General features: G+C 41.2%; 1 protein-coding gene across 13 annotated transcripts in view; it reads left to right on the forward strand.

Moving 5' to 3' along the window:
* The window catches only part of OSBPL6 (oxysterol binding protein like 6), a 230,339-nt gene that overhangs the window by 160,108 nt on the left and 44,998 nt on the right, over positions 1–25,233 (forward strand). For 11 of the 13 annotated variants that reach the window (XM_073306022.1, XM_073306013.1, XM_073306012.1 and 8 more), the window contains 2 exons: positions 13,489–13,596; positions 17,832–17,969. In XM_073306022.1, coding sequence (XP_073162123.1) covers positions 13,489–13,596; positions 17,832–17,969 — 246 coding nt within the window. The remainder of the gene's footprint in view (positions 1–13,488; positions 13,597–17,831; positions 17,970–25,233) is intronic. The other 2 variants (XM_073306017.1, XM_073306025.1) reach the window with 1 other exon arrangement.

Below are 25,233 nucleotides of genomic sequence, written 5' to 3' on the forward strand. Positions count from 1 at the left end.
GCCATTGCTGAGTGCTTTTGAAAATCTTTCACTAAAAACCAATCAGGTTAATAGGCTCTTTACTAAGTATCTTAATTCTAAAAATGTAATCTGAAAACCAGGTTCAGTTTATGTAATACAGGAATAAGAAAGTATACATTAAATCAATTCAGTCTGACTTACTTCCTCAGCTTGCAAAATAATCCCACTTCTGGAATTCATGGGTCAAGAAGAGGTACCTAGTTTTTCAAGGGTAATCAGGGCCTATGGTATTATTCTGTTGCCTTCACTCTGAAGAAACATGGACTAGCAGGGAACACTAAGCATGTAAGAAATAGAAAAGAACATGCAAGTTTAAATGCAAACTGTAATTTACCCAGGTTTACATGTAGTTTCCTAAACTGTTATCTTTCTACTGTAAGATTTGTAGTGTTACATAGATATAAAGATAATGGGACAGGAGAAGGGTACAATTTTTTGACCACATAGTAAATCTGCCAAAAAAAGCCATTTCAGGGTTATCAAAACTATTTGTAATTTCAGGTAGAATTTGGTGAACAATTTTCGCCAAATAAAGAAATGAGGGGAATTTTTTTTAAAGTGAAAATGGTTCGTGCTGACATTTTCTAAATGAACCATTTTGTTTCGAAATGTTGTTTTGACTCAACATTTTGTTTTGAAATTTTATCTATTTTTGTTTCAGTGAGGGGAAAAAGTTCAGCTTCAGTTCTAAAAGAACCAAATTTTTTTTTCAGAATTTTTTTTTTGGTTTGGCCTTTGACCTAAAAAATCAATTATTTACTCAGCTCTAATAAGGAATGTTTCTCTTCTGGGTCTCTGATACAAATCCAACCCAGATCATTAGTGACTTATAGCTGTATGTTGTGAAATGGGTTGATGGCCTCTCATTCTAGTTCCTCTTAACAAAAGTCATTGTGACAATGGGAGATTCTGATGGATGATCTCAGGGGAGAGGAAATGGAGAGGAAATTTCCCTTTCCTATTGGTGATATTTCCAGTTCAGGTTTATGTGAGGGGGAAACTCAAACTGTGTAATGTCTGTTTTACTGATAAACGAAGGACTTCAGTCTTTAGAGCTCTCACTCTAGCAGCTGTCTCAAACACTAAATCAGGGGTTCTCAAACTGGGGGCCGGGACCCCTCAGGGGGTCACAAGGTTATTACATGGCAGGTTGTGAGCTGTCAACCTCCACCCCAAACCCCACTTTGTCTCCAGCATTTATAATGGTATTAAATGTGGTCACACACAGAGGCTTGCTTTGTGAAAGGGGTCACCAGTACAAAAGTTTGAGAACCACTGCACTAAATCCAGATACATTTTTAAAAGAAGCAGAAGAAAAAGAATTTGACGCTCATAGTTTCTCTCCCACACTTACACTTTTTTATTATCCACATCCCATGTATATTTATAAATAAAGCTCAAGAGAGCAGATTTTTTCCATGCCCAGTTCTAGTCTTAGTAATGAGTCCCTGGATATGTACAGATCAGCTCTGAGGCCACTGGTGATTCATGTTGGGGTGGGGGTGGGGGAAGATGAGAGGAAGCAGTACAGAATGTGCTTTAAACTTCTTGAGTTTACCACTGTTGTGCATGTATATTTCTATAGTTATATACGGTATGCACTTTGGCTAACCTATAGCTGGTTGAATCTTACAAACAAACCCAAAAAAGAAAAGTTAATGAATACCATGGGTTTGAGTCAATTGAATTCCTTTGTTATTAGTTTATTCATGAGGCTTTGAATGCACAGTGTCTTGAAATGAACACATGCATTCAAGTATATCAGTTTGATCTGAATAGATGTGTTTTAATGCACACGTTCATTTCAGTACTGCTGACTTGGAGGCATAGCCTCTCACATTCTGCGACTGCTTATGTTTCTCCTGTCTTTCCCTTCAGCGTGAGAGTATGAAAAGGAGGGGGGTATAGACTGTATGGTGGAGTTTGGGCATATGCTGTGCAGATACCAGGGTGAGAAAGAAAAAGGAGGCATAGTTATAGGGAAAAGGGGTGAAGAACTCCCTATGTGTATCCTATGGTCAGGAAACAGTTAAGATTGTAAAGATACCGATAACACAAATTACTGCTATTCTCTAGAGCAGGGGTTGGCAACCTTTCAGAAGTGGTGTGCCGAGTCTTCATTTATTCACTCTAATTTAAGGTTTCGCATGCCAGTAATACATTTTAACGTTTTTAGAAGGTCTCTTTCTATAAGTCTATAATATATAACTAAACTATTGTTGTATGTAAAGTAAATAAGGTTTTTGAAATGTTTAAGAAGCTTCATTTAAAATTAAATTAAAATGCAGAGCCCCCCGGAGAGGTGGCCAAGACCCGGGCAGTGTGAGTGCCACTGAAAATCAGCTCGTATGCTGCCTTTGGCACACATGCCATAGGTTGCCTACCCCTGCTCTACAGCCTTCTTACTGAGGCATCTAGCCCCCTGCAGATTCCTGTCACTATTCTTCACACAGACTCTTGAAGTGACCACTAAAGAGCATCCCAATATCTATGGGTAGGGAGTGGGTGAGCAAGATACCCCTGCCCAGGGATCCTATCCTATGGAGGATGGCATGGGGAGAGGTGGTATAGGGAAGGAGGTATAATACTGCCAGGAAGTGAGCAGAAAGAGCTATCCCCCTCACTCAGGGATCCCACTGTTTTAATTTTCTGAGAGACTTCATCTATCTGGGTGGGGATGGCTACTGATGTGTCTAGCTTAAAAAAACAAAAAACCCTTCCCACATATATACGATTTACAACAAGCCTTCTTGATTTGTCTAGCTGTATGTTTATGCAGCTGAAATCAAATTTAGCCTTCCCCTACTGAAGTCTCCAACCTTCCATCAGATACAGTATGCAGAAAAGGAAAAAGAGTTTTTTAAAGAAAGTATTAAAATTCATATTCTGCTAGACCCAATAGAATTGAATGGCTCCAAAGAGGAACTGTACTATCTTTATGCAGTTAAATGCACATTTTCCAAATAAATTATAACCCCCCATATTACTGACTTGATTGGAATATTGGTATAGAAGGGTACAGCTTGCTCAGGAAGGACAGGCAGGGAAAAAAGGGAGGAGGTGTTGCCCAGTATATCAAAAATCTGTATGTGTGGACTGAGGTTGAGATGGAAATAGGAGACAGACTTGTTGAAAGTCTTTGGGTAAGGATAAAAGGGATAAAATACAAGGGTGATGCCATGGTCAGGGTCTACTATGGATTACCTAACCAGGAAGAGGAGGTGGATGAGGCTTTTTATAAACAACTAACAAAATCAGCAGGACTTGATGGTGATGGGGGACTTCAACTACCTAGACATTTGTTGGGAAAATAACACTGCAGGGCGCAGATTATCCAACAAGTTATTGGAGTGTATTGGAGACCTTTTTTTTTTTTTCAGAAGGTGAGGAAAGCTACTAGAGGAGAGGCTGTTCTAGATTTGATTTTTACAAATAGGGAGGAACTGGTTGAGATTTTAAAAGTTGAAGGCAGCTTGGGTGAAAGTGATCATGAAATGGTAGTGTTCATGATTTTAAGGAATGGTAGGAGGGAAAACAGCACAATAAAGATAATGGATTTCAAGAAGGCAGACTTAAGCAAACTGAATGAATTGGTAGGTAAGATCCCTTGGGAAGCTAGTCTACGGGGAAAAACAGGTCAAGAGAGTTGGCAGTCTTTCAAAGAGAAATTATTAAGGGCACAAGAGCAAACTATCCCACTGCGTAGGAAAGATAGGAAGTATGGCAAGAAACCACACTGACTTAACCAGGAGATCTTCAATGATCCGAAACTCAAAAATTAGTCCTACAAAAAGTGGAAACTAGTTCAAATTACAATGGATGAATGTAAACAAATAACACAAGTATGTAAGGACAAAATTAGAAAGGCCGAGGCACAAAATGAGATTAAACTAGCTAGAGACATGAAGGGTAAGAAGAAAACATTCTACAAATACATTAGAAGCAAGAAGAAGACCAAGGACAGGGTAGACCTGTTACTTAATGAAGAGGGCAAAACAATAACAGAAAATGTGGAAACGGCAGAAGTGCTAAATGACTTTTTATTTCAGTTTTCACCAAAAAGGTTAGTAGCAATTGGGCATCTAACGAAAATGCAGGGAAAATGAGGTAGGATCAGAGGTTAAAATAGGGAAAGAACAAGTTAAACATTAGTTAGACAAGTTAGATGTCTTAAAGTCACCAGGGCCTGATGAAATACTTCCTAGAATACTCAAGGAGCTGACTGAGGTGGTATCTTTGAAAAGTAATGGAAGACAGATGAGAGTCCAGAGGACTGGAAAAGGGCAAATATAGTGCCAATCTATAAAAAGGGGAAAAAGGACAACCTGGGGAATTACAGACCAGTCAGCTTAACTTCAGTACCTGGCAAGATAATGGAACAAATAATTAAGCAATCAATTTGCAAACACCTAGAAGATAATAAGGTGATAAGTAATGGCATGGATTTGTCAAGAACAAATCATGTCAAAACATCCTAGTACTTTCTTTGACAGGGTAACAAGCCTTGTGGATAGCAGGGAAGCGGTAGATGTGGTATATCTTGACTTTAGGAAAGCTATGTCTACACTACCAACCTTGCAGCGGCACAGCTGAGCCACTGTAAGGTCTCCTATGTAGACGCTCTATGCCGGCAGGAGAGAGCTTTCCCATTGGCATAATTTAACCACCCCAAATGAGTGACGGTAGCAATGTTGGCAGGAGAGCGTCTCCCGCTGACATAGCGCTGTCCACACCAGTGCTTTTGTTAGTGAAACTTATGTTGGTCAGGGTGTGTTTTGCCAACAAACGTGCTAGTGTAGACAAAGCCTAAGGTTTTTGATACTGTCTCGGATGACCCTTCTCATAAACAAACTAGGGAAATGCAACTTAAATGGAACTACTATAAGGTGGGTGAATAACTGGTTGGAAAACCATTCCCAGAGAGTAGTGGTGGTTCACATGGGAAGGGCATATCAAGTGGGGTCCTGCAGGGGTCAGTTCTGGGTCCAGTTCTGTTCAATGTCTTCATCGATGAAATAAATAATGACATAGAGAGTACACTTATAAAGTTTGCGAACGATCCCAAGTTGGGAGGAGCTGCAAGTGCTTTGGAGGATAGGATTAAAATTCAAAATGATCTGGACACACTGGAGGAATGGTCTGAAGTAAATAGGATGAAATTCAATAAGGACAAATGCAAAGTCAGGGCCGTCCTTTCCCATACGCAAAGTACGCAGCTGCATAGGGCACCAGAAAATGTGGGGCACCACATTTCCTGGTGCCCTGTTCAGCTGCGTGCTGCTCCAGCCCCTGCTCCGCCACTTCCCCATGGCCCCCACCCCGGCTCTGCCTCTGCCCCACCTCTTCCCTGCCCCAGCCCTGCCCCCACTCTCCTGAGCTCTGCAGCAGGGCCGGGCTGGGCCTGCACTCACCCCCACAGAGGCCTGCCTCCCTCCGGGGCGGGGCGCTGTGTAGGGCCCCAGAATAGCTAGGGACAGCCCTATGCAAATTACTCCACTTAGGAAGGAACAATCAGTTGCATATATACAAAATGAGAGATGACTACCAAGGAAGTAGTACTGTGGAAAAGGATATGGGGGTCATAGTGGATCAGCAGCTAAATAGGAGTCAACAGTGTAACACTGTTGCAAAAAAAGCAAACATCCTTCTGGGATGTATTTGCAGGAGTGTTGTAAGCAAGACATAAGAAGTAATTCTTCCACTCTCTTCCATGCTGATTAGGTCTCAGCTGGAGTTTTGTGTCAAGTTCTGGGCATCACATTTCAGGAAAGATGTGGACAAATTGGAGAAAGTCTAGAGAAGAGCAACAAAAATGAGTGAAGGTTTAGAAAGCATGATCTGTGAGGGAAGATTGAAAAAATTGGGCTTGTGTTTTAGTCTGGAGAAGAGAAGACTGAGGGAGGATATGATAACAGTTTTCAAGTACATGAAAGATTGTTACAAGGAGGAAGGAGAAAAATTGTTCTCTATAACCTCTGAGCATAGGACAAGAAGCAATGGGCTTAAATTGCAGCAAGGGCAGTTTAGGTTGGACATTAGGAAAAACTTCCTAACTGTCAGGGTGGCCAAGCACTGGAATAAATTGCCTAGAGAAGTTGTGGAATCTTTGTAATTGGAGATTTTAAAGAGCAGGTTAGGCTAATACCTGTGAGGGATGGTCTAGATAATACTTCCATCCCCTGCACTCGAGGCAGGACTGTCTAGAAGACCTCTTGAGGTCCCTTCCCATCCTATGATTCTGTGATACAGATTAATTGTTCCAAATGGATCAGTTTTATCAGTCTGCATTCAGCATATACTCATATGTAGACTCTAGCTTGGGCTATCTCAGTGTAAACAAATGACAGTCTGAAAAGTAGACACTGTAAATCTAGAATGTCTAATTTTCAGATATTAATTCTTTTAAAATTTTTCAGAAAAATGCCAAAAGACCTAGTTTACATAATTTAAGGACAAGGATACATTTGATTTATTTTATGTGAGACTGTTTAGGGATAAAAATGGTGAAAGATGTGAAGCGATGAAGTGAGCTGTAGCTCACGAAAGCTCATGCTCAAATAAATTGGTTAGTCTCTAAGGTGCCACAAGTACTCCTTTTCTTTTTATAAAATACTTGTTGTTTAAATCAACAGTTCTGACACTGGGTCAGAAGATGCAAATAGCTACTGTCAGAACACTCTATCATATCATTAACAGGTACTTGATTGTGATACTTATTTACAGATTCATTGCCACATTGGCAAAACTATTGTCATGAGGGCAGAGATTCTTTTCATATATACTTTTCATGTATACCCATTACACAAATTGAATCTATTTCCCTAAGTTTATATATATATATGTATATATATATCTTCTTACTATACGTTCCATTCTATGCATCCAATGAAGTGGGCTGTAGCTCAGAAAAGCTTATGCTCTAATAAATTTGTTAGTCTCTAAGATGCCACAAATACTCCTGTTCTTTTTTCATATATAGTGGGAGGATCCTAGAATATTATTCAGCCAAAGAATCCTAGATGATAAATTCACTCCAGGGTTCTCTTTAGACAGTTTGCCAAGAGGACTGACTTTAAATGACCCATCACTCGAGTTTTTAAAATAGGACTTCATTGTGTGTGAGTAAAGGATTAACTCTGAGACAAACATGGCAGTTTCTTTGTTTGAGAGCAGTGTTTCAGAAGCAGTGTGGCAGGAGGTTTTGAATGCAGAGCTGGGCTTTGTATGAAACCCTACATGAGACTATATATTTGAAAACTTTGTTGCTGTTTTTGTTTTTTATTTCATTTTTGTTTAAGATAGTAATATATTACTGTAATGTACATATTGTAAATAAAATACTCAGAGAAACTCTTTTTGGTCTATCTCTTCAGTCGCTTCCTTCCCTACATATGAAAGCTCCTCCACCATAACCAGAATGACATTCACAACAACTACCCCTGTTCCCTGTCTTTTTATGGCCCCATCTGCCTGCTCCAAAAAAACCCCATACACAAATTCACAAACTCAAACTGAGAGTTCTATAACCTGAAAAGACAGAAGAAGTCAGAGACTCCATGAAGTCCACTAGTGACTTCGCAGTTGTGGATTTATTTAATGTGCTCAGATACTATGGTGATGAGCAGCTGTACAAAACTAAGATAGACAGAAGCAGCCCAGCCTAGATAACTGTTCTTCACTGCTGTGGAGCTTGGATAATGCACGTTTCTTCAGTGCATTTTTATTTGCCATATTTCAACATGGAGGAAATTTATATAGATTTCTAAAAGAGTCATTTTCCAGATAACTGTATCTGTAGATAGTTTCTCATGATCCGAAATTGTCACTAGAAATAATCAAAATCAGCAGTTAAAAATTCGAGAGTATCCCCCTCAGTGTTAATTTCAGTATGCATTGTCCTCTCAACTCCAAACAATGCACATATATTCCCTAGTATTGATTGCAATAGTGTTGTGAGCTACTGTTAACTCAAATTGTCATGCAGCCCACTGATCACATTTCCAAAACTGCAAGAATTATCGTTTGAAACAGATTAAATAATACAGTTGAAGAGTTAGAGAAAACCAAGGGTTTTACTTTTTCAAAAATTGTATGGGCAGTTTTAAATACTGTGGTAAAAGTAAAAATGGCAAATATTATATAAGAAGTAAACATTGAAGTTTCAACTTTCCTATGGCTGTGAATGGCTCTGAATTATTTTTGCCTGAAGGCTTCCAATTGTTTAGTAGAAAGCAAGACTTAAGAGGAAAGATAGGAAGGCGCTTGGACTGCTTTGAAATTAATGGGGAAAGTATTGAACCTTGAATGCTGTTTTTTGGGTACATTTTGATAGAATAATAACCTAGTCATGCAGGTCAGTATAGTTTTGTCAGTTTTGTGCAGAAGTTAGTTATAGGTAAATAACTGGCACCTCCCAAACTGAGAATTGCCAGGACACTCATCAGATGACTTCTCAGAGGGTAGTTGGCATCTAGAGATGAGATCTGATGGAGTGGTGGAATAAACATGGGTTCTCAACATGGGGATCATGTCTACCCTACTTTTCCCATATTGCTAAATGAGAATGGGGGTCTTGGCTAGATCCTGCTAGATGAGAGAGAGTTATGGGTGAGGGGGTGTCCCAGGAAAGATTTGAGAACCATATGAACCAAAAGAATTAGGGAAAAGGGAAAGAGGAAAGAGATGCACCATTTCTCTGGGACAGTGGTGTAGACACCTGAAATTCCTGAAAGCTAGCTGGCATTGGAATAAACAAACAAGTTAAGTTAAAATACATGGCATTTCTTTTAATAAAGTGACATGTACTTAAAAATGGTGCTCAGTCCCGAGTTTGTCCCATTGACTGCAATGCAGAATGAATTCCATCCTGTCCTAATTTCTCTCGCTCCCTGACTGTTAGTAAGAAAATTGCAGCCATCCTGGAACAAGATCAGTGGGAGCCACAGCCATAGCAGAGGCTGAAAATGTTCTCTCTTTTGTAAACGATAATGCTAGTTCAAAATAATGAATTTTATTTGACTTTGCTGCAGATCTGAGTAGTGTTCAGTTTGGGCAGGGGAAGGGACAGAGAAAGAACTGGAGTTTTCTTTTAAATAAACGTTATGGCCTGGGGAGAGAGAAAGCAAGCAGTGCTGGCAGTAGAGAAAAGATACACCATGATTTTTCATCTGAGATTAGACATGCAGGAGCTGAGGAGGATGAGCCTTGTGCAACAACACTGGAGTGTGTCAAAAGGGTTAAAGATGATGAGGTTAGAACTAGAGAAGGGAGGGAAGTGGGAGAAGAGCAGTGAGAGTCGAGGAATTTGAGGACGTTTGGAATGTGCAGTTTTGAACTGGATCCTGAAATAAATGAGTAGCCAGTGGAGATATTCAGGGGCATGGTTGTGCTTTTGGTGTATGACTGAATATGAGTGGTAGCAATGCTGTGTAGGGAGCTGGGGGTTGGGAAGGCCACGGACAAGGGAGTTTAGAGTAAAGGTGAGAGGAGATAAAGGCAGGCAGAGGGAACAGCCAGAAGTAAATGAATCTACTGTCACTGTGATACTGTGGAACAACTGCTACCGTATGAAGGGGGAAATGCATGTGGACACTTTATTCAGTGCAAGGGCTGTATTTTGGCCATCCAGCATATATTATAAATAGAACTATACAAATAATTGATTTTTTCAGTTTTCTGGCCAAACCAAAAGCTCAAAAAATAGAATAGTTTCAGGTAGACCCAAAACAACAAATTTTTGATTTTCTTGATGAAAAGAAAAACTGAATAAAACAAATCAAAAAACCTCAGTTTGGGTCAACTGAAATGTTTAGTTTGACACAAAATGTTTAATTTCATTTTTGGTTTTTAAGCAATTTACAAAAATTAAATTTAGGCAACATTTTGATTTGTTGTTTCAAAATGTTCATTTTGAAATTATAGAAATGCAGTTTTTTTGACTTTTTCTCTTGACTGAAACTCTTTGCTCAGTTTGACACAAAAAGTTTTGGTTGCCCCCTAACTGTATATTTTGGTGAATAAAATATCTGCCTGAAAAATTTCACTCAGCTCTCACTGTAAAACATTGTGATTTGAACGTGGAGATCTGTTTTTTCTAAAGTGTTGTTTAATGGAGTGCATGGGTGGCGAGTAATGGAGGCTGGGGGAGGCTAAGCCTCCCCAAAACCTCCACTAATGCTCCCCACTGCAGCCCTGGGACCAGGCCATGTCGGGCCTCAGTGCTCCTCTGGGAAGCTCGGGCTCAGGACTCTGCCCTGGCTGGCTGTGGCTGTGGGCTCCTCCAGATTGCTCCGGGTGCCAGCAGGCTGGCCAGGGTTCGGGGCTCTCTGGGCACCAGCGGGCCAGCCCAGGCTTGAGGCTGCTCTGGGTGCCAGAGGGCTGGCCAGGACTCGAGGCTGCTCTTGGCACCGGCAGGCTGGCCTGGGCTTGGGTTGCTCCTGTGGGCTGGCCTCCGAGAGCGGGGGAACAGGGGGAGCCTCGGATAGACGGGGCGGGGTAGGGGGCTAGCCTCCCCAAACTGGGGTGCACACACCTCCCATGATGCTGCGGTTCTCAAACTGGGTTGGGACCCCAAAGTGGGTTGCAACGCCATTTTAATGGGATCACTAGGCCAAAGCCTGAGCCCAGCTCCAGGGGCCGAAGTCTGAGCCACAGTGCCTGGGGCCGAAGCGTGGGCTCAGGCTTCGGTCCTCCCTCCTGGGCTCATGTAGTAATTTTTGTCATCAGAAGGAGGCTGCAGTACAATGAAGTTTAAGAACTGCTGGTTTAATGGAACAGTTTGTTAAAGATAGTTGTGTATATCACATAGAGTGGTGACATGCATTTATCATCAGGAGTTAACGGTCCATTAGCACTTCATACCAGGAGTTCTCACAGTCAGTGAAAAGTATAGTTACAGGAATTTGTAGAAACTTTTTGGTCTCCTGTTCATTTCCTCCTTTTAAATATACATATTTGCAGTGACTGATTAGCCACTGGGCCAATGGGGTCTGTGCCCTGGGGCCCTGGCTAATTGTAGGCCTCCCAGAAAAATGGGTGCCTCTGTGTCCTGACCCGCTCCACCCGCCCAGTGCTTCTGCTGAGGAGAGGGGTCAGGGTGCAGGGGATTGCCCCACTCCCCCGCCCACCCGGCACTCCTGCCGGGGCAGGGGAAGCCCCAACGCCCCAACCCTGCTCCCTGGCAGGAGCTGTGAGCAGGCGGGGGAAGCCCCCGCTCCCCAACCCCACTTCCTGGGCAGGAGCGCCGGGTGGGCGGGGGAAGCCCCTATGCCCCAACTGCACTTTCCGGCAGGAGTGCCAGGCGGGCGGGGGAGACTGCAGGTGGAAGGGGTGGGGAGGGGCCCCACTCGCTCTGGCCTAGGGCCCCACAAACACCTAATCCACCTATGCATATTTGTAATATTTTCCTTTGTCTTGAGTAGTAGCGGCTTAACAGAATGCCTCAAACAGAAAACAAAACAAGAACAGCCACACGTCAGATACAATTAATTACTTTAAAAATCAGGAATAAAAGAATTCTATTACTGCATTACTGAAATTCTATTGACCCATCTGTCACTGTGCTTATTATTGCAAAACTCTGTTGACTTCTATAGGAGAAGGATTTGGACACTAGAGAGCAGAGCAGATTCCTACATCAGATGAGCTGAGATCAGACAACAAAAATAATAATATTGCCCCTTTTGCTCCACTAAAGTGTCACAACTAATCGCCCGCTTTGGGTATGTTTACACGGCAATTAAATACTCATGGCTGGCCCTTGCCAGCTGACTTGGGCTTGCAGGGCTCAGGGTAAGGGTACGGGTAAATCTATGCTGCAGTTAAAAACCTGCTGCTGGCCCATGCCAGCTGACTCAGGCTTAGGCTAAGGAAGGGGATGTTTAATCCGATGAAGTGAGCTGTAGCTCACGAAAGCTCATGCTCAAATAAATTGGTTAGTCTCTAAGGTGCCACAAGTACTCCTTTTCTTTTTGCGAATACAGACTAACACGGCTGTTACTCTGAAACCTTTAATAGCGGTGTAGACCAGTGATTTTCAATCACTTTTCATTTGCAGACCCCTAAAAAATTTTGAATGGAAGTGCTGGACCTCTTTGGAAATCTATTGCCTGTGTATATACAGTTGAATTAGTTTTCAGTCTAAGTTTTTGTGGACCCCTTAGGCATAGTGGGGGTCCGCAGACCACAGATTGAGAATTGCTAGACATTTGAGCTTGGGCTCAGGTTGAAGCCCAGATTATAGGTCACTGTGAGGTGGGAGATTCCCCGAGCCCAGATGTCTACACTGAAATCAAACAGCCCCCTGAACCCGAGTCAGCTGGCATGGGCCCGCTGTGGGTATCTAACTGCACTTTAAACCTAAGGGGCTGTTTAACTGTGGTGTAGACATTCAGGCTTGGGCTGGTGTCCAGGCTCCAGGACTGTGAGGTGGGAGGGTCCCAGAGCTTGATAGCAACTAAATAGCCCCTTACCTGGAGCCCTGTCCGCTGGCTTGGGCCAGCAACAGGTGTCTAATTGCAGTGTAGACATACCCTTTGTGATTTCTTGATCTTGTCTCCATGCCTTTTCTGTGTCATTGTCTTCTCCTGGAACATTTTACTGACCTCCCGCCCCCAGTCCCTCCTTAGAGCACACAACTACCAAAAGACCTGTACAACCTAATCCTCGCCTCAGAATGTGTTAATAAAACAGACAACAGGAAATGAAAGTAGAAAGAAAACTTGAAATAAAAATTGTGTAATTACAATATATGAACTAAGTTTATTGCTACTTCCTGTTGCATCCCATCCCCCCATCCTATGTGTATATAGAGTGTGAACCATTTGGAGCAAGAATCTTGTCTGTGTATTTATCTGTAAAGGTCTTGTTCACCTTGGGCTGTGAATAAGTTGACACTAATGTTTCTGTATATGCATTGTATGTTTCCCTTAATGTGAGTATTTTGAAAATCACGTCATGAGCCAACTGTTCTGTTTTTGCATTGGGGTTAGCTGTTTCCTTTGATTCGCTCTTCATGCTGGCAGCCCAAGCTTAGTACCTGCCTCAAAGCTGTAACACAAGTGGTGCCTCTTTTGGCCCGTGGGGGGGGGGTATCTCCTTAGTAATCTGATGCAGCTTCATTCGTCCTTGCTCTTTTCACACCCCATTTTCAGAATGTGCATAAACCAGTGGTATATCTCCCAAACACTTTGAGCTACACAAAGAACGAAGACGGGCAGAATATCATTGCTGTGTAATGGAAGAACATCACTCTCCTTAACATGTGAAAATTACTGAAATCAAAGGAAAAAAAAACCCCGATATGAATCACATACCTGATGGCCAGAAAGGGTATAAAAATGCAGCTAAGGAGATTCTGTAATTTATTAGGACACTTCTGGGAAGTATGTAGTTCAGCTGCTGGTTTTTTTGGCTCTGTTTTATGCTTGCTTTTTCATTTGAAATTAAATGTGCAATTTTTATTTTAAGGCTCTCAACCAGAATGCTGAACTAAGGAGTCGCTTGAACAGAATACATTCTGAGTCTGTTATTTGTGATCAGGTTGTCAGTGTAAATATTATCCCTAGTCCCGATGAGGTAAGACTTTGGCCTTTAATGGAATTAGTGTACAATCGAACCTAGCTAATTCTCACTAATAACTGAGAGACCTTGTGCAAATTATTGAATTTTGCAAATTGTAAGTTGTACAAGCACATTTATATATTAAAAGCAAGGAGGATATATTCTGGAGTACCTTTCATGAAAACAGTGAAGTTTTAGCCATGTGAGATCTCACTGGAGAACTCTGCTATTAAACCTCTGCTGAGAAAGGGAGAGACTTCACTGATTTTGAGTATAAATTATTGCATATGGATTAGTGAAGTGGGAATTAGTGAGATTCTGTTGTATTTTTATGTAATCAGATGAGTACCTGAGAATGACTGTATCTTGGTTGCTTGCAGTGTATCAGGGCCCAGTCCTGCAAATGCTTATGGGGCCTGGTGCTTATTACTGTAGATGGTCATAAGAACGGTCATACTGGGTCAGACCAGTGGTCCATCTAGCCCAGTATCCTGTCTTCCAACCGTGGCCAATGTCAAGTGCTTCAGAGGGAATGAACAGAACAGGGCAATCATTGGGCGACCCACTCCCTGTCATCCACTCCCAGCTTCTGGAAATCACAAGCTACTGATACTCAGAGCATGAGGTTGCATTCCTGACCATCTTGGCTAATAGCTGTTGATGGACCCATCCTCCATGAACTTACTAGTTCTTTTTTGAACCCCCGTATAGTTACGGCCTTCGCAACCTCCTCAGGCACTGAATTCCACAGGTTGACTGTGTGAAGTAGTACTTCCTTTTGTTTGTGTTAAACCTGCTGCCTATTAATTTCATTGGGTTACCCCTAGTTCTTGTATTATGTGACGGAGTAAACAACACTTCCTTATTTACTTTCTCCACACCATTCATGATTTTATAGATCTCTATTTTATTCCGTCTTAGTCATCTCTTTTCCAAACTGAAAAGTTCCATTCTTTTTAATCTCTCCTCATACAGAAGCTGTTCCATATCCTCAGTCATTTTTGTTGCCCTTCTTTGTACCTTTTCCAATTCTAATATATCTTTTTTGAGGTGTGATGACCAGAACTGCACACAGTATTCAGTGTGTGGGTATATCATGGATTCATATGGTGGTATTATGATATTTTCAGGCTTATCATCCATCCCTTTTCTAGTGGTTCCTAACATTATTAGCTTTTTTGACTGCTGCTGCATGTTGAGCGGTTATTTGCAGAGAACTATCCATGACTCCAAGATCTCTTTCTTGAGTGGCAACAGCTAATTTAGACCCCCATCATTTTGTATGTATAGCTGGGATTGTGTTTTCCAATGTGCATTACTTTGCATTTATCACAGTGAAGTCAAGGGGATCACTGAACAAAGTAAGCACTATGCTGGCAGTAAGTGTTTGCCAGATCTGGTCCTTAATGCCTCTCTATCCTCAGTCAACAAAAAATACCCTCTATTGAGTATTTGTGTGAATGGCAGTTCAGTTTACTTCACAAGAAGAATAGATCTGAATTTGGGTATATATCAGAAATTACAAATTAATGTTGTGTGTCTATCACTGTTGTCTGTGTTGGTATTTCACCAATATGTTTTCCATCCGGCATTTCCATTCAGAAGTGTGTTTTTCAGATGTGTCAAGCCTTTTCCGTTGAGGCACCATTTGTCTCCTAATTATTTTCCCAACGAGAAAGAATAGTCTAAATCTATGTTAAGATATTTGTGTGTTTGATTTTGGAAAGTCCAAAATACAATTTGATTGGAACCCAGCATTGTGGAATCTGTAGATGGAGGATAACATGTCCAACAAAGGAAAGGCACAACGGTCTGGAGTTAAAGCTTTAACACAGACTTTTTTTTAATTCTTTTTATTTTGTTTTTGGTGGTTAACATTAATGTTACTTAGTTATTACTTTTCAATATATACACATATATTTTGGCATAAATGTGTATTGACTGTTGGAGCTCATAGAGTTGGACCTGTTTCATCAGGTCTGAATTTGACTCCTTCTCTTCATCTCTCTGCAATGTAGTCATATGTACAGTGTGGGTATATTTTTAATCAGGCTAATATGTGGCCTCCCTGTTTGCACCTGCATTTTTGTACCCCAAAATGAATTATATGCAAAAATTTGAGCAGCTGCCCCTCCAAGCTATTCAAATTATTACAGCAATTCATTGCGCAAGTGACATTTGTTCCTGCTGAAGGCAGGCTGTGTTTCTGAAAATGCACTCCACAGTATTTTTTTAAATCAAGTTTAGAAAAAAGTATTCACATTTTGGCATATTTACAAACATTTAATACTTTGTTTAATTTGATTTCTTCAGCACTTATACTTGGCTCTGGTGCATTACACTAATTAGCAAAAAAAAAAAAAAAAAGTACAGTCCGTGCAAAATTTTAAAACTTTGATGGCCTTCTTGTATAAATAACAACAATAAACTAGACCCCTCTGATGATTATGATCAGTCAAACACCATAAAGCATCAACAAGCTCACAAAAGCCCCATCACTTAAACACTCATTTTCCCAAACATCAGTGGTGAAAAAAAGGTGTTTAACTTATATTTTTTGTATTTATAATTAACTATTGTACAAATTGAGACAACTTTGTAAAATAGTGTTACAGTATTAGTAGCTTGTGTAGACTAACATGTCAACAAAAAAGTTTTCAGGGTTTCTGTGCTGAGGTTAGTAAGGAGTGCACTTGTACTCCGAACAGGAATTGTTTCACTGGGTCCCAGGTGTATTGTATCTCAGCAACTTTTGTACTGCATCAAATGTACACAATTCAGAAGTAAAGATATATTTTTCTAACTGCCAGCCCTGTAAGCTCCCCCTGGGAGTTGAGTGTCAAGTTGGCCCTTTTCTTGTTCAAGTATCATCATCATTAATTATAACTTGGAGCCAAATTGTGGGCCCCAGATCTGTTCATGTTCCTCCTTTTCCCAGATGCCATAGAGGCTGCTCTGTAGGTCTGGGAACCATCACACGAGGACAAGATGATAATTTTGTGCAGTCTCTCCACACCGTGGAAACCTCCTTTAAGGGAGTATTTTGGGGGCAGCTTGTTGTGGAGGAAGCCTGGGCTAGATGGCATCAGTGGAGCCACAATGCTAGAGAGTTGGGCAAGTGACAGGAGGAGCGGGAAGGGCTTGTGCGGAGTCACAGGGCCTCTGTATGCCGGCTATGGTCTTCTGCAGAGTCTTCACTGTCCTCATGTGTCTCAGCAAGTATCTGGGGCGTGTGGGAGAGAACCCTCTTGTTCATTCCACAGTGGAGCAATCCTGACTCCTCTCTCCACCCCAATGGAATGATATAGGGAAAACCTCTCTGAATTTTTTTCTCCCTCTCTCTGGGTTGTCCCATGGAAAGAGTAATGTATCCCATAGTGTACAATTATATTGATTCAAGCCATACCAGCTCATTCTCCTTAGCTGTATTGGCTCTTTGGTGCTAATATCAATAACCATTTATTGTTATCCAAAGTAATCCGAATATGACTCAGAGTACACACAGGGAACTGCTGTATGGAGTAAGAAGTTGCAGTAATCACTTTTCTGAACATCGCCATGTTTCAAGAGATTATTTTGTCACTACTGAAATTAAGAGGGGCATTAATTTGAAAATAATAATTAAAAATAACCCCTCAGCCTTTTAAGCCATTTTTTTGTTTTGATGAAGGATAGTTGCCATGTGGTTAATGAAAAATATTATGAAAGATGTCTCAATCCCAAACGTCTTTGGAGCTCATAATTGAAATGCTTTAGCACTATACAACAAAAGTCCACAAAGCTGTTCCTCTGGGTACAGAATCCAGATCCGTGATTATACACACTACTGAAGCTTAAAGAACAAGAGGACTTGTGGCACCTTAGAGACTAACAAATTTATTTGAGCATAAGCTTTTGTGAGCTACAGCTCACTTCATTGGATGCAACAAGTGCCACAAGTCCTCCTTTTCTTTTTGCAGATACAGACTAATACAGCTGCTACTCTGAATACTGAAGCTTACTTACTTCTGCTTCTGAGTAGGACTGTATCTCATTTTGATGGATGTGTAATTATTCAGAGGACTAGATTTTTTTTTTGGTAATATTTCAAATCTCGTTTGTTAATTGTATGGAAATGTTGGCCCAAATATGTACTTCAAATAAGTGTTTCACATGGATAATTTTTCCTACGCTCCATCTCTTACCCCGTATGCACTAGTTTTGTCTATTAGAAATAGTATTTTAAGTCCTTATGTTTGTTTTGTTTACAGACTGGTGAACAAATCCATGTCAATCTCCCCTTGTCTCAGCAAGTTTCTCATGAGAGCAGGCTCTCTATGTCTGAATCTGTCTCCGAATTCTTTGATGCACAGGAAGTGCTTTTGTCCGCAAGCTCATCAGAAAATGAGGTAGGCCATAGCACTGTGTCATGTGCTGTTTGTCAATAATCTTAATAACAATGGGATCAGATAGCATAAGACAACAATTACCAAATGAACCTTTGACCCTAATTCGGAAATGTTCTGTAAGTAGCATTGACAAGTAATCCTGAGACTCTTAAGTGTTCCATGGAGAGTCACAGCAATTAGAATTATTGTGTAGAAATGCAGTGTATTTGGTATCTATCCTTGCTAGACAATGCAAATCTCCATATAAGGGTAAGATGGAAGGGATCCATAATGTGTGTCTGTGGGTGGCCACTAATCTGGATGAAACCATCTGAATTAAAAAAAAAAAAATTACACAAAGTCACTGTCTGTGACTGAAAGTATAGGTAGTATCTGGAAAACTGGGCAAGGGGATTGTTCAACTGTTGTGCAAACTACAGCAGTCAGGAATAGTTCAGGCCACAGAATAATGCTGCGATCCCTGACTCTCCTGGGTTGTTCCAGATGTTTACGTGGCATTTGGAATGGTGTGCTGAGGATTTACACTGCAGAATTCTCCCATGCTTGGATGAGTGGCATGTGGAACTTCCCTTAATTTTTTCTTCTGTTTCTGCTAGACAGTGTCTCTAAATCCCCTACTGTGGTTTTTGTGGATAATCATGTGCTTTTAACTACGACTTTTTAAAAGTGCTATTGTAGAATTTCTAAATGGAATCACTTCATCTTTCCAAATAGCATCACTGTTGAATCCTGAGCCCTTAGTGATAAAGTTTGCACGCACATTCTTTAAGAGCTGCAATAATCCTCTTCTGTCTAGCCCCTTGTTGTTACCTTGCCTGCTGTTAAATTACATTGCACTTGTACACCTTTTCAGGCTTCATTTTCCTAACCCTACACTATACCACACAAAGAAAAGTGATTTCACACTTCAGGGGGAGGGAGCAACATCCTGTTGTTACATAGCAACTGCCTGATGTGAAAGGGTTGGGAGCAAGTGGCAGATTTCTTGCCCTGAACACCCAACCTCCTTAGGAGAGCAGTAGCGTCTTTGCAGGGTGCTGATTCAGCAGATTTCTCAAGACTACAGACTAGCTCAGAGAGTGAATTCCCCAACTGGATGCTTCCATAGCTGGTACCTTGAAATTAAAATAAATAAAAAATAATTTTAATCCATTTAAAACATATAAGAACAATGTTGCTCTTTAGGATGCATAGACAAATAAGACCTTCAAATTGTTTACTGAAACCAGCAGCTCCAGGTTCTACTTCAACCTCAGTCAGAGCATCTGCTGTGAGGAGCCTTTAATGTTAACATGACGCAGACTAAAGCACCCCTGAAGAGAGACACAGGACACTTAAAACTCTTTTGTATTCTACTACCCACTGCCACATGTAAGGCTTGGAAGTAGCTGAGAGTAAAAGCATCTTTTAATAAAAGAAGAAAATAGCTAGTTTCTCTATTTAAGGCAACTTGAGAGCCAGCGAAAATAACTTCATAGGCTTCACAGTGGAGATCCCACAACTCCACCAGGTGAAACACAGTCTAGGCCAGTGCTTCTCAAGCTATCTGATGTGGAGGACCGGCATTTTTTTTTCCAATGTGCGTGCAGACCGGCAGCCGATGGCTCGGGGACCGGCAGCCGGTCCGCGGACCACCACTTTGAGTAGCACTGGTCTAGGCTACTATCAAATTTAGCAAAGGGAACAAATCTTCAAGGATTGAAAGCATGCAAAGGCCTCCAGTGTTTTTGTTATTTATCTCAAGCGAGCTGCTGGATGCTTAGCTCTTTGGAAAAACAGACTCTTTTCTTTAACTGTATTATTCGACTTGCCATCAAAATAAATAGTTTATTTTAGCCCCTTTTGGAGATAGGAAAAACCATAATTTTCTTCCTTACTCCCCCTAATCTCAAGGCCCCGGATTGCGGTATTTTCAGTCCTTAAGGGCTGGAATCTATAACCTGAGCTGCTCACAGGAGGGTTCCTCCAGGAACCATTCCCCAACTAATGTAATTGTTTTCAGCACTTTGAGATCTATGGATGAAGAGCGCTACAAAAGAGCTAGGTTTTATTATTTTTACGGTTACTGTTTTAAACTGAAAATCTTTTAATTTTATAATTGGAATAAACCTCTCCAGGGAGTACAAATGACTGTGCAAGGCTTGGGAGTTCAGCTTCCTGCTTCACTGAGCACCTAGCCTGTGCTGGTGTCACCTAATACCGAACCAGCTTGTTGTTGCACTGCATCCATTGTGATGGTCGGCAGGAAAACCGCTTCTTACGTCGTTCACCCCAGTGAGCAGCTCTTTTAGTTACTATCTGCTGACCAATCGATACAGAGAGAGGAGAGAAACCAGGGAATGCCTGACAAAATCAATTCATTTATTCAAGGGGAAAATATTAATGAAATAACAAAATAACCAATTTTTTCCCTTCTCTCATTCATGTGTGTGCACATTAATTAATTTTGAGGAACAGAAAGTGACTGGGAGGATACTTAAAAAGTTTTTGCTCCTGTTCTACAATAAATACCATTCTGCATATGCTCTTGTCATAGGGCAGTGTGAGGTATTTTACAAGTTCAGGACTGGCCAGTTTATTTGGGTTTGGCAGTACCCAATAAGGGGCATCATGCCAGGGAAGACGTTGGGTCAGTGGCTAATTGGAAGTGAGACCTACCCAGGAATGGTGGGAAGAGCCAGTCCCAAACCATCCCCCTACCTCCCTTGCAAAGAACCTTTTCCCCCCAGTTCTTCTGCCTGACCTCTCTCTTTCCTGGTGGCAAGCCCTATCCCCTAACTCCTGGATGTAAGAAGCAGGGGGTGGATAGCTCTGAGTAGTTTGAGCAGATGTAGAGTGGGGGAGTTCCTGGCACAGAGCCCATAGCAGCTCCATCCCAATGATCAGGCTGGTGGGAAAGGTCAGTTCTGTGTAGAATGGAGCCTGTGCAGTCGGCACTTCCAGCACCTGTGCTAAGAGGGGAATGGCCTTTGCTAGCAGGTAACCAGGGAGGCCTTAGGAAGGTGACTGGGGACAGGGCATGGGAGAAAGAAAGAAGATGAGTTTCGTACATTCCCATCTTTTGTCTTAGAACATGACATTCATGTTAAGGGTTAAACTCCTCTCTTGTGATGTGGCATTCTGCAGCTGCCACCACTATAGTGCTCTGCTGCTATCTGCCCAAAAGGCAGGTGGGGGATGCTGCTATTACTTACAAAAGTCAAGTTCTGCCCTGGGCTGAGCCATGTGTATTTATTGGGAAGAGGGGGTATGGAGCCTATTACTTCCAATTTCCCCCTGAAGCAAGTGGACAGAATCTCTATTACAGCCACTGAGGGCTTGTCTACACTTACATTTTATAGCGCTCTAACTTGCTGGCTCAGGGGTATGAAAAATCACCCCTCTGAGCGCAGCAAGTCTGAGCACTTTAAAGCGCTAGTGTAGACCAGCTCCGAGCTAATCCCCTCATGGAGGTGGATTACCAGGAGCGCTGGGAGAGCTCTCTCCCCGCGCTTGCGCACGACCACACTCGCACTTCAAAGCACTGCTGTGGGAGCGTTCCCGCGACAGCGCTTTGACGTTTCCAGTGTAGCCATGCCCTCAGGAGCACATCACGGGTAGGACTTGGCCTCTGTCCTGGCCGTGCACCCATGGGGATATGTTCTGCTGACTAGCATGTTTAGCACCCCAGAGTATACGGGCTGCTATCTAGGATATCCAGCATGGTTAGGCCGCCTGCTGAATAGCACATATGCTGTGCCTTGCACTGGCAGGATGGCTCTTTTACAGCGACATGCTGGCACTTTCTGTTCCCCCAGCCCATGAGTCAATGAGGCAGGATTTCATAATTATCTAGTGTCAGTTTCTCTCTAGCACAATAGTCTTTTAAAACAGAGGAGGTAAAATTTTAGTCTTCATGCGGAGCTTGGTGAGTAAGGTACAGTGTGCCATATGTGCTCAGTTAAATTTGAGAAGCTAATTCCTTCCTTCCTTCCCACTTTCTCTGTGGAGCTTGTAATGTGGGGGATTACAAAGGAACACCGAACAGATGCTGAGTTAGTTCTCCTGTTTTATTCTTAACAAATCTGAATTACTGTTAAGATTTTTGACGATATTAAAAAGTTAAGTGAAGCATCATAAAATATTTTGGGTGATGAAAAATGAATGTCTTCTTAAATGACCCTTAACAAATATGGGTCCAAAAAGAATGCTTCATATCCAAGAGCATAATTTTGTTTTGGTTAGCTTGCTGTATGCCACAGAAGAAAGTAATTACTTTTTCTCTGTGTGTATTAAAGCTTTAAAAATATTGCTTGTTCAGTTTGGTAGGATTTTTTGAAACATTTCTCCCTTATCTGACATTTGGAGGGCGACGGGGGCAGTATTAAAAATACCTTGACTAATTCTTTACATTTTTTTAGTCTATTTAAAACACAGTAATGAAATGATGTTGTACAATTGCCATATTTTCCCTCCATCTTTTCGGCATTATTAGCTTACTCATGGTAGAGTGTGCCAATGTACTGTACCTTTGACCAGGAAAACTCTCAATTCTCTGGCACAGGATGCTACAAGAACAGTGTGGCCAGGGTTCTCCATCTGGAGAATAGAATTTCTTAATTCAATTTGTAGATCTACCAGGTGTACAATGTATTGTTACCATCTCCCTCTGGATCAGTTACATAGACATGAACAAATTTCAGCATATTTTATAACATTTAAGCTTTGATTATCTTAAGTCACACTAATAATATATGTCTGACAATCATTACTTTGCAGTTTTCATGCATTGTGTAGTATTTTGGAATTTTCAACTTTTTAGGAAAAGAAAATTTTGTTTGGAAAGACCAACACAGATGTTTTTTAAAAATAATAATTTGCAAAATAACCTAACACTGATATCAGCTGAATGGCAAAAGCAGCTTCAAAATCAGGAATTTCTGTTTATATAACTTTGCTGTCCCTTGAGCTGTGATTTATTTTTTGTTCTATAGGATAAAAATATGCTAATTAAAGAGAGCTTATCAGGCAGGTTAAGCCTAAAAAAAGTAAAAATAACTCTTCTTAAAAAAACCTAACGTCATTAATAAAGAATGAGTGCGAATTTGTGTGAGACAAGATGGATGGATCTTTTATTGGACCAACTTCTGTTTGTGAGAGAGACAAGCTTTTGAGCCACACAGAGCTCTTCTTCAGAGCGTATGTGTGGAACTATACATTATGTGGTATGTGGATGGAATGTAATTCTACTTGCTGTGACACTGGATCAGTCTGTTGCACACAATATGATAGATCTCAAGTGGCCTGGTCCAGGGAGCAAACCTCGATGCTCCTTTTCCACTTCACCTTTGAAAGCTGACTGGCTTTCTAATGTCTCCCTAATGGCACATGTCCTGAGCTCCCCATTGTTCAGCTAAATGTTTCAGTCCCCAGATTACAATGGCACTGGCTTCTACAGGACAGTGTACTAGACAGGAAAACTGAAAGCAGGAAATTAACCCTGGGGCTTGGTTACATATAAAGTGGAAACTCAGCCATTCTGAAGCAGTATGGGAAAAGTTGTGCTGCATCACGGCTAAGTGATCCATCATGCAATTCCGTTATCTGCCGATAACAAACACTTTCCTGCCAAGCCAGGACGGCATTTCATGAGGAAGCAAGTGGAAAGGAAAGTTTAGGAGGAGGCACTAGCCTCATATTTACAAGTGCATGCAGGGCACAGACATATTTCTACCCTGAGCCATACTTTGATTATTGTTATGACGTGCTCTGAAATACCTGCTTGCAATATAAGTTAGGAAGATTGATTGTAATCTTTAAGGACCAGAGAGCATTTTGTGATGCCTGTATGATAAACTAATGAAATTGTGAGACACGTTTTTTAGAATTGCATGTATAAAATTACTATGCAGGTTTTTTTGCATGCCCAATTACTGTGATTGCAAACTCCAGGTCATATGTCTGTACCATGCATTCATATATACGTATATGTGTGTGCCTTGTATGTATGCACAGAGATCTAATTAGCTATTTGCATATGCAGTTACCACACTTGTGCACCCAGTCTTGCCCTGTATGACTGAATAGCCATACATTTGAACGTGTCAAACTACACTGTGCTCTGTTGCCATGTACAGCTATGTATTGTACGGTGTACTGCACTGCACAGCAGAAAAAAATTCTTCAATTTTATTTTTAAAAAATGCTCAAAATCTAAATGAAATGTTATATTTCAAGCCAAACAAAACATTTAGTTCAACCAGAACTCATTGTTTGGACTTTTCAATTCACCAAAAGCTTCAAAAAAATTTGTTTTGAGTCTGCCCAGAAGTAATTTTGGGTGGGTTTTTTTGTTTTTGTTTTTTGGAACTGCCAGGAAACCAAAATAATCAGTCATTCACATAGCTCTACTTATAACAGAAGAAAAGCATTGAGAATATATTAACCTGGCAACCTCCCTTTGTCACTACCATAGGCAGACTTCCTGCTTCAGTACAGTGGTAGTAAAACCGTTTTTTTGGTTGTGCTATGACATTTAAGTGTGAGCAGGCAATACAACAGTCTCACAGCAGCAACTTTGGTGACTTAAAATGGAAGGAAATAAAATAGGTCAAATTATGGTAAAAACTGGCTTGAACTCCTGATTTGAAATTCCTTCATCTGTTGGAGTGATGTTAGCAATAAGTCAGTTTAAAATGAGAGAAGTAATACTTGTGTTCATTTTTATTTTTCATTGTATGATACCTACCTGTGCAAAAAAACTCAGCAAATGTATTACATTTATTCATATATACACACACACACACACGCAAAAACCTAAGTGAACTGGTTGCTCCATAACCTGAAAGTCAACAGATTTGTACTCTGATGGATGCACAGGGAAAGCAAATTCCAGAGCTCGAGGGCTGTGTACTGTGAAAGCCATGTTTCCAAACCTGATATTTAAAAATAAGGGCCTGTTAGCAAAAGAGTCCCAGCTGACCTCAGGTATTGTGATAGAACATGGGGAGAAAGACACGTAAGTAGATGAAGATGGACTGTATTAGCATTTTCGCTCTTTTAGGGCCTGATCCAACTCCTCTTCTATGTAGGTGCTTATACCACACTCATCACTGCAGTATCTGAGCTCCTTACACTACTGCATTAAGCAATGTGACTAACATCTAATTAAGTGTTGTTTGTTCTCTTATCCTCTCCCTAGGGCAGGGGTGGGCAAACTTTGTGGCCCGCGGGCCACATCAGGGTTGCGAAACTGTATGGAGGGCCGGGTAGGGAAGGCTGTGCC

Source organism: Lepidochelys kempii, chromosome 11, assembly GCF_965140265.1.
Source record: "Lepidochelys kempii isolate rLepKem1 chromosome 11, rLepKem1.hap2, whole genome shotgun sequence".
Taxonomy (NCBI): domain Eukaryota; kingdom Metazoa; phylum Chordata; order Testudines; family Cheloniidae; genus Lepidochelys; species Lepidochelys kempii.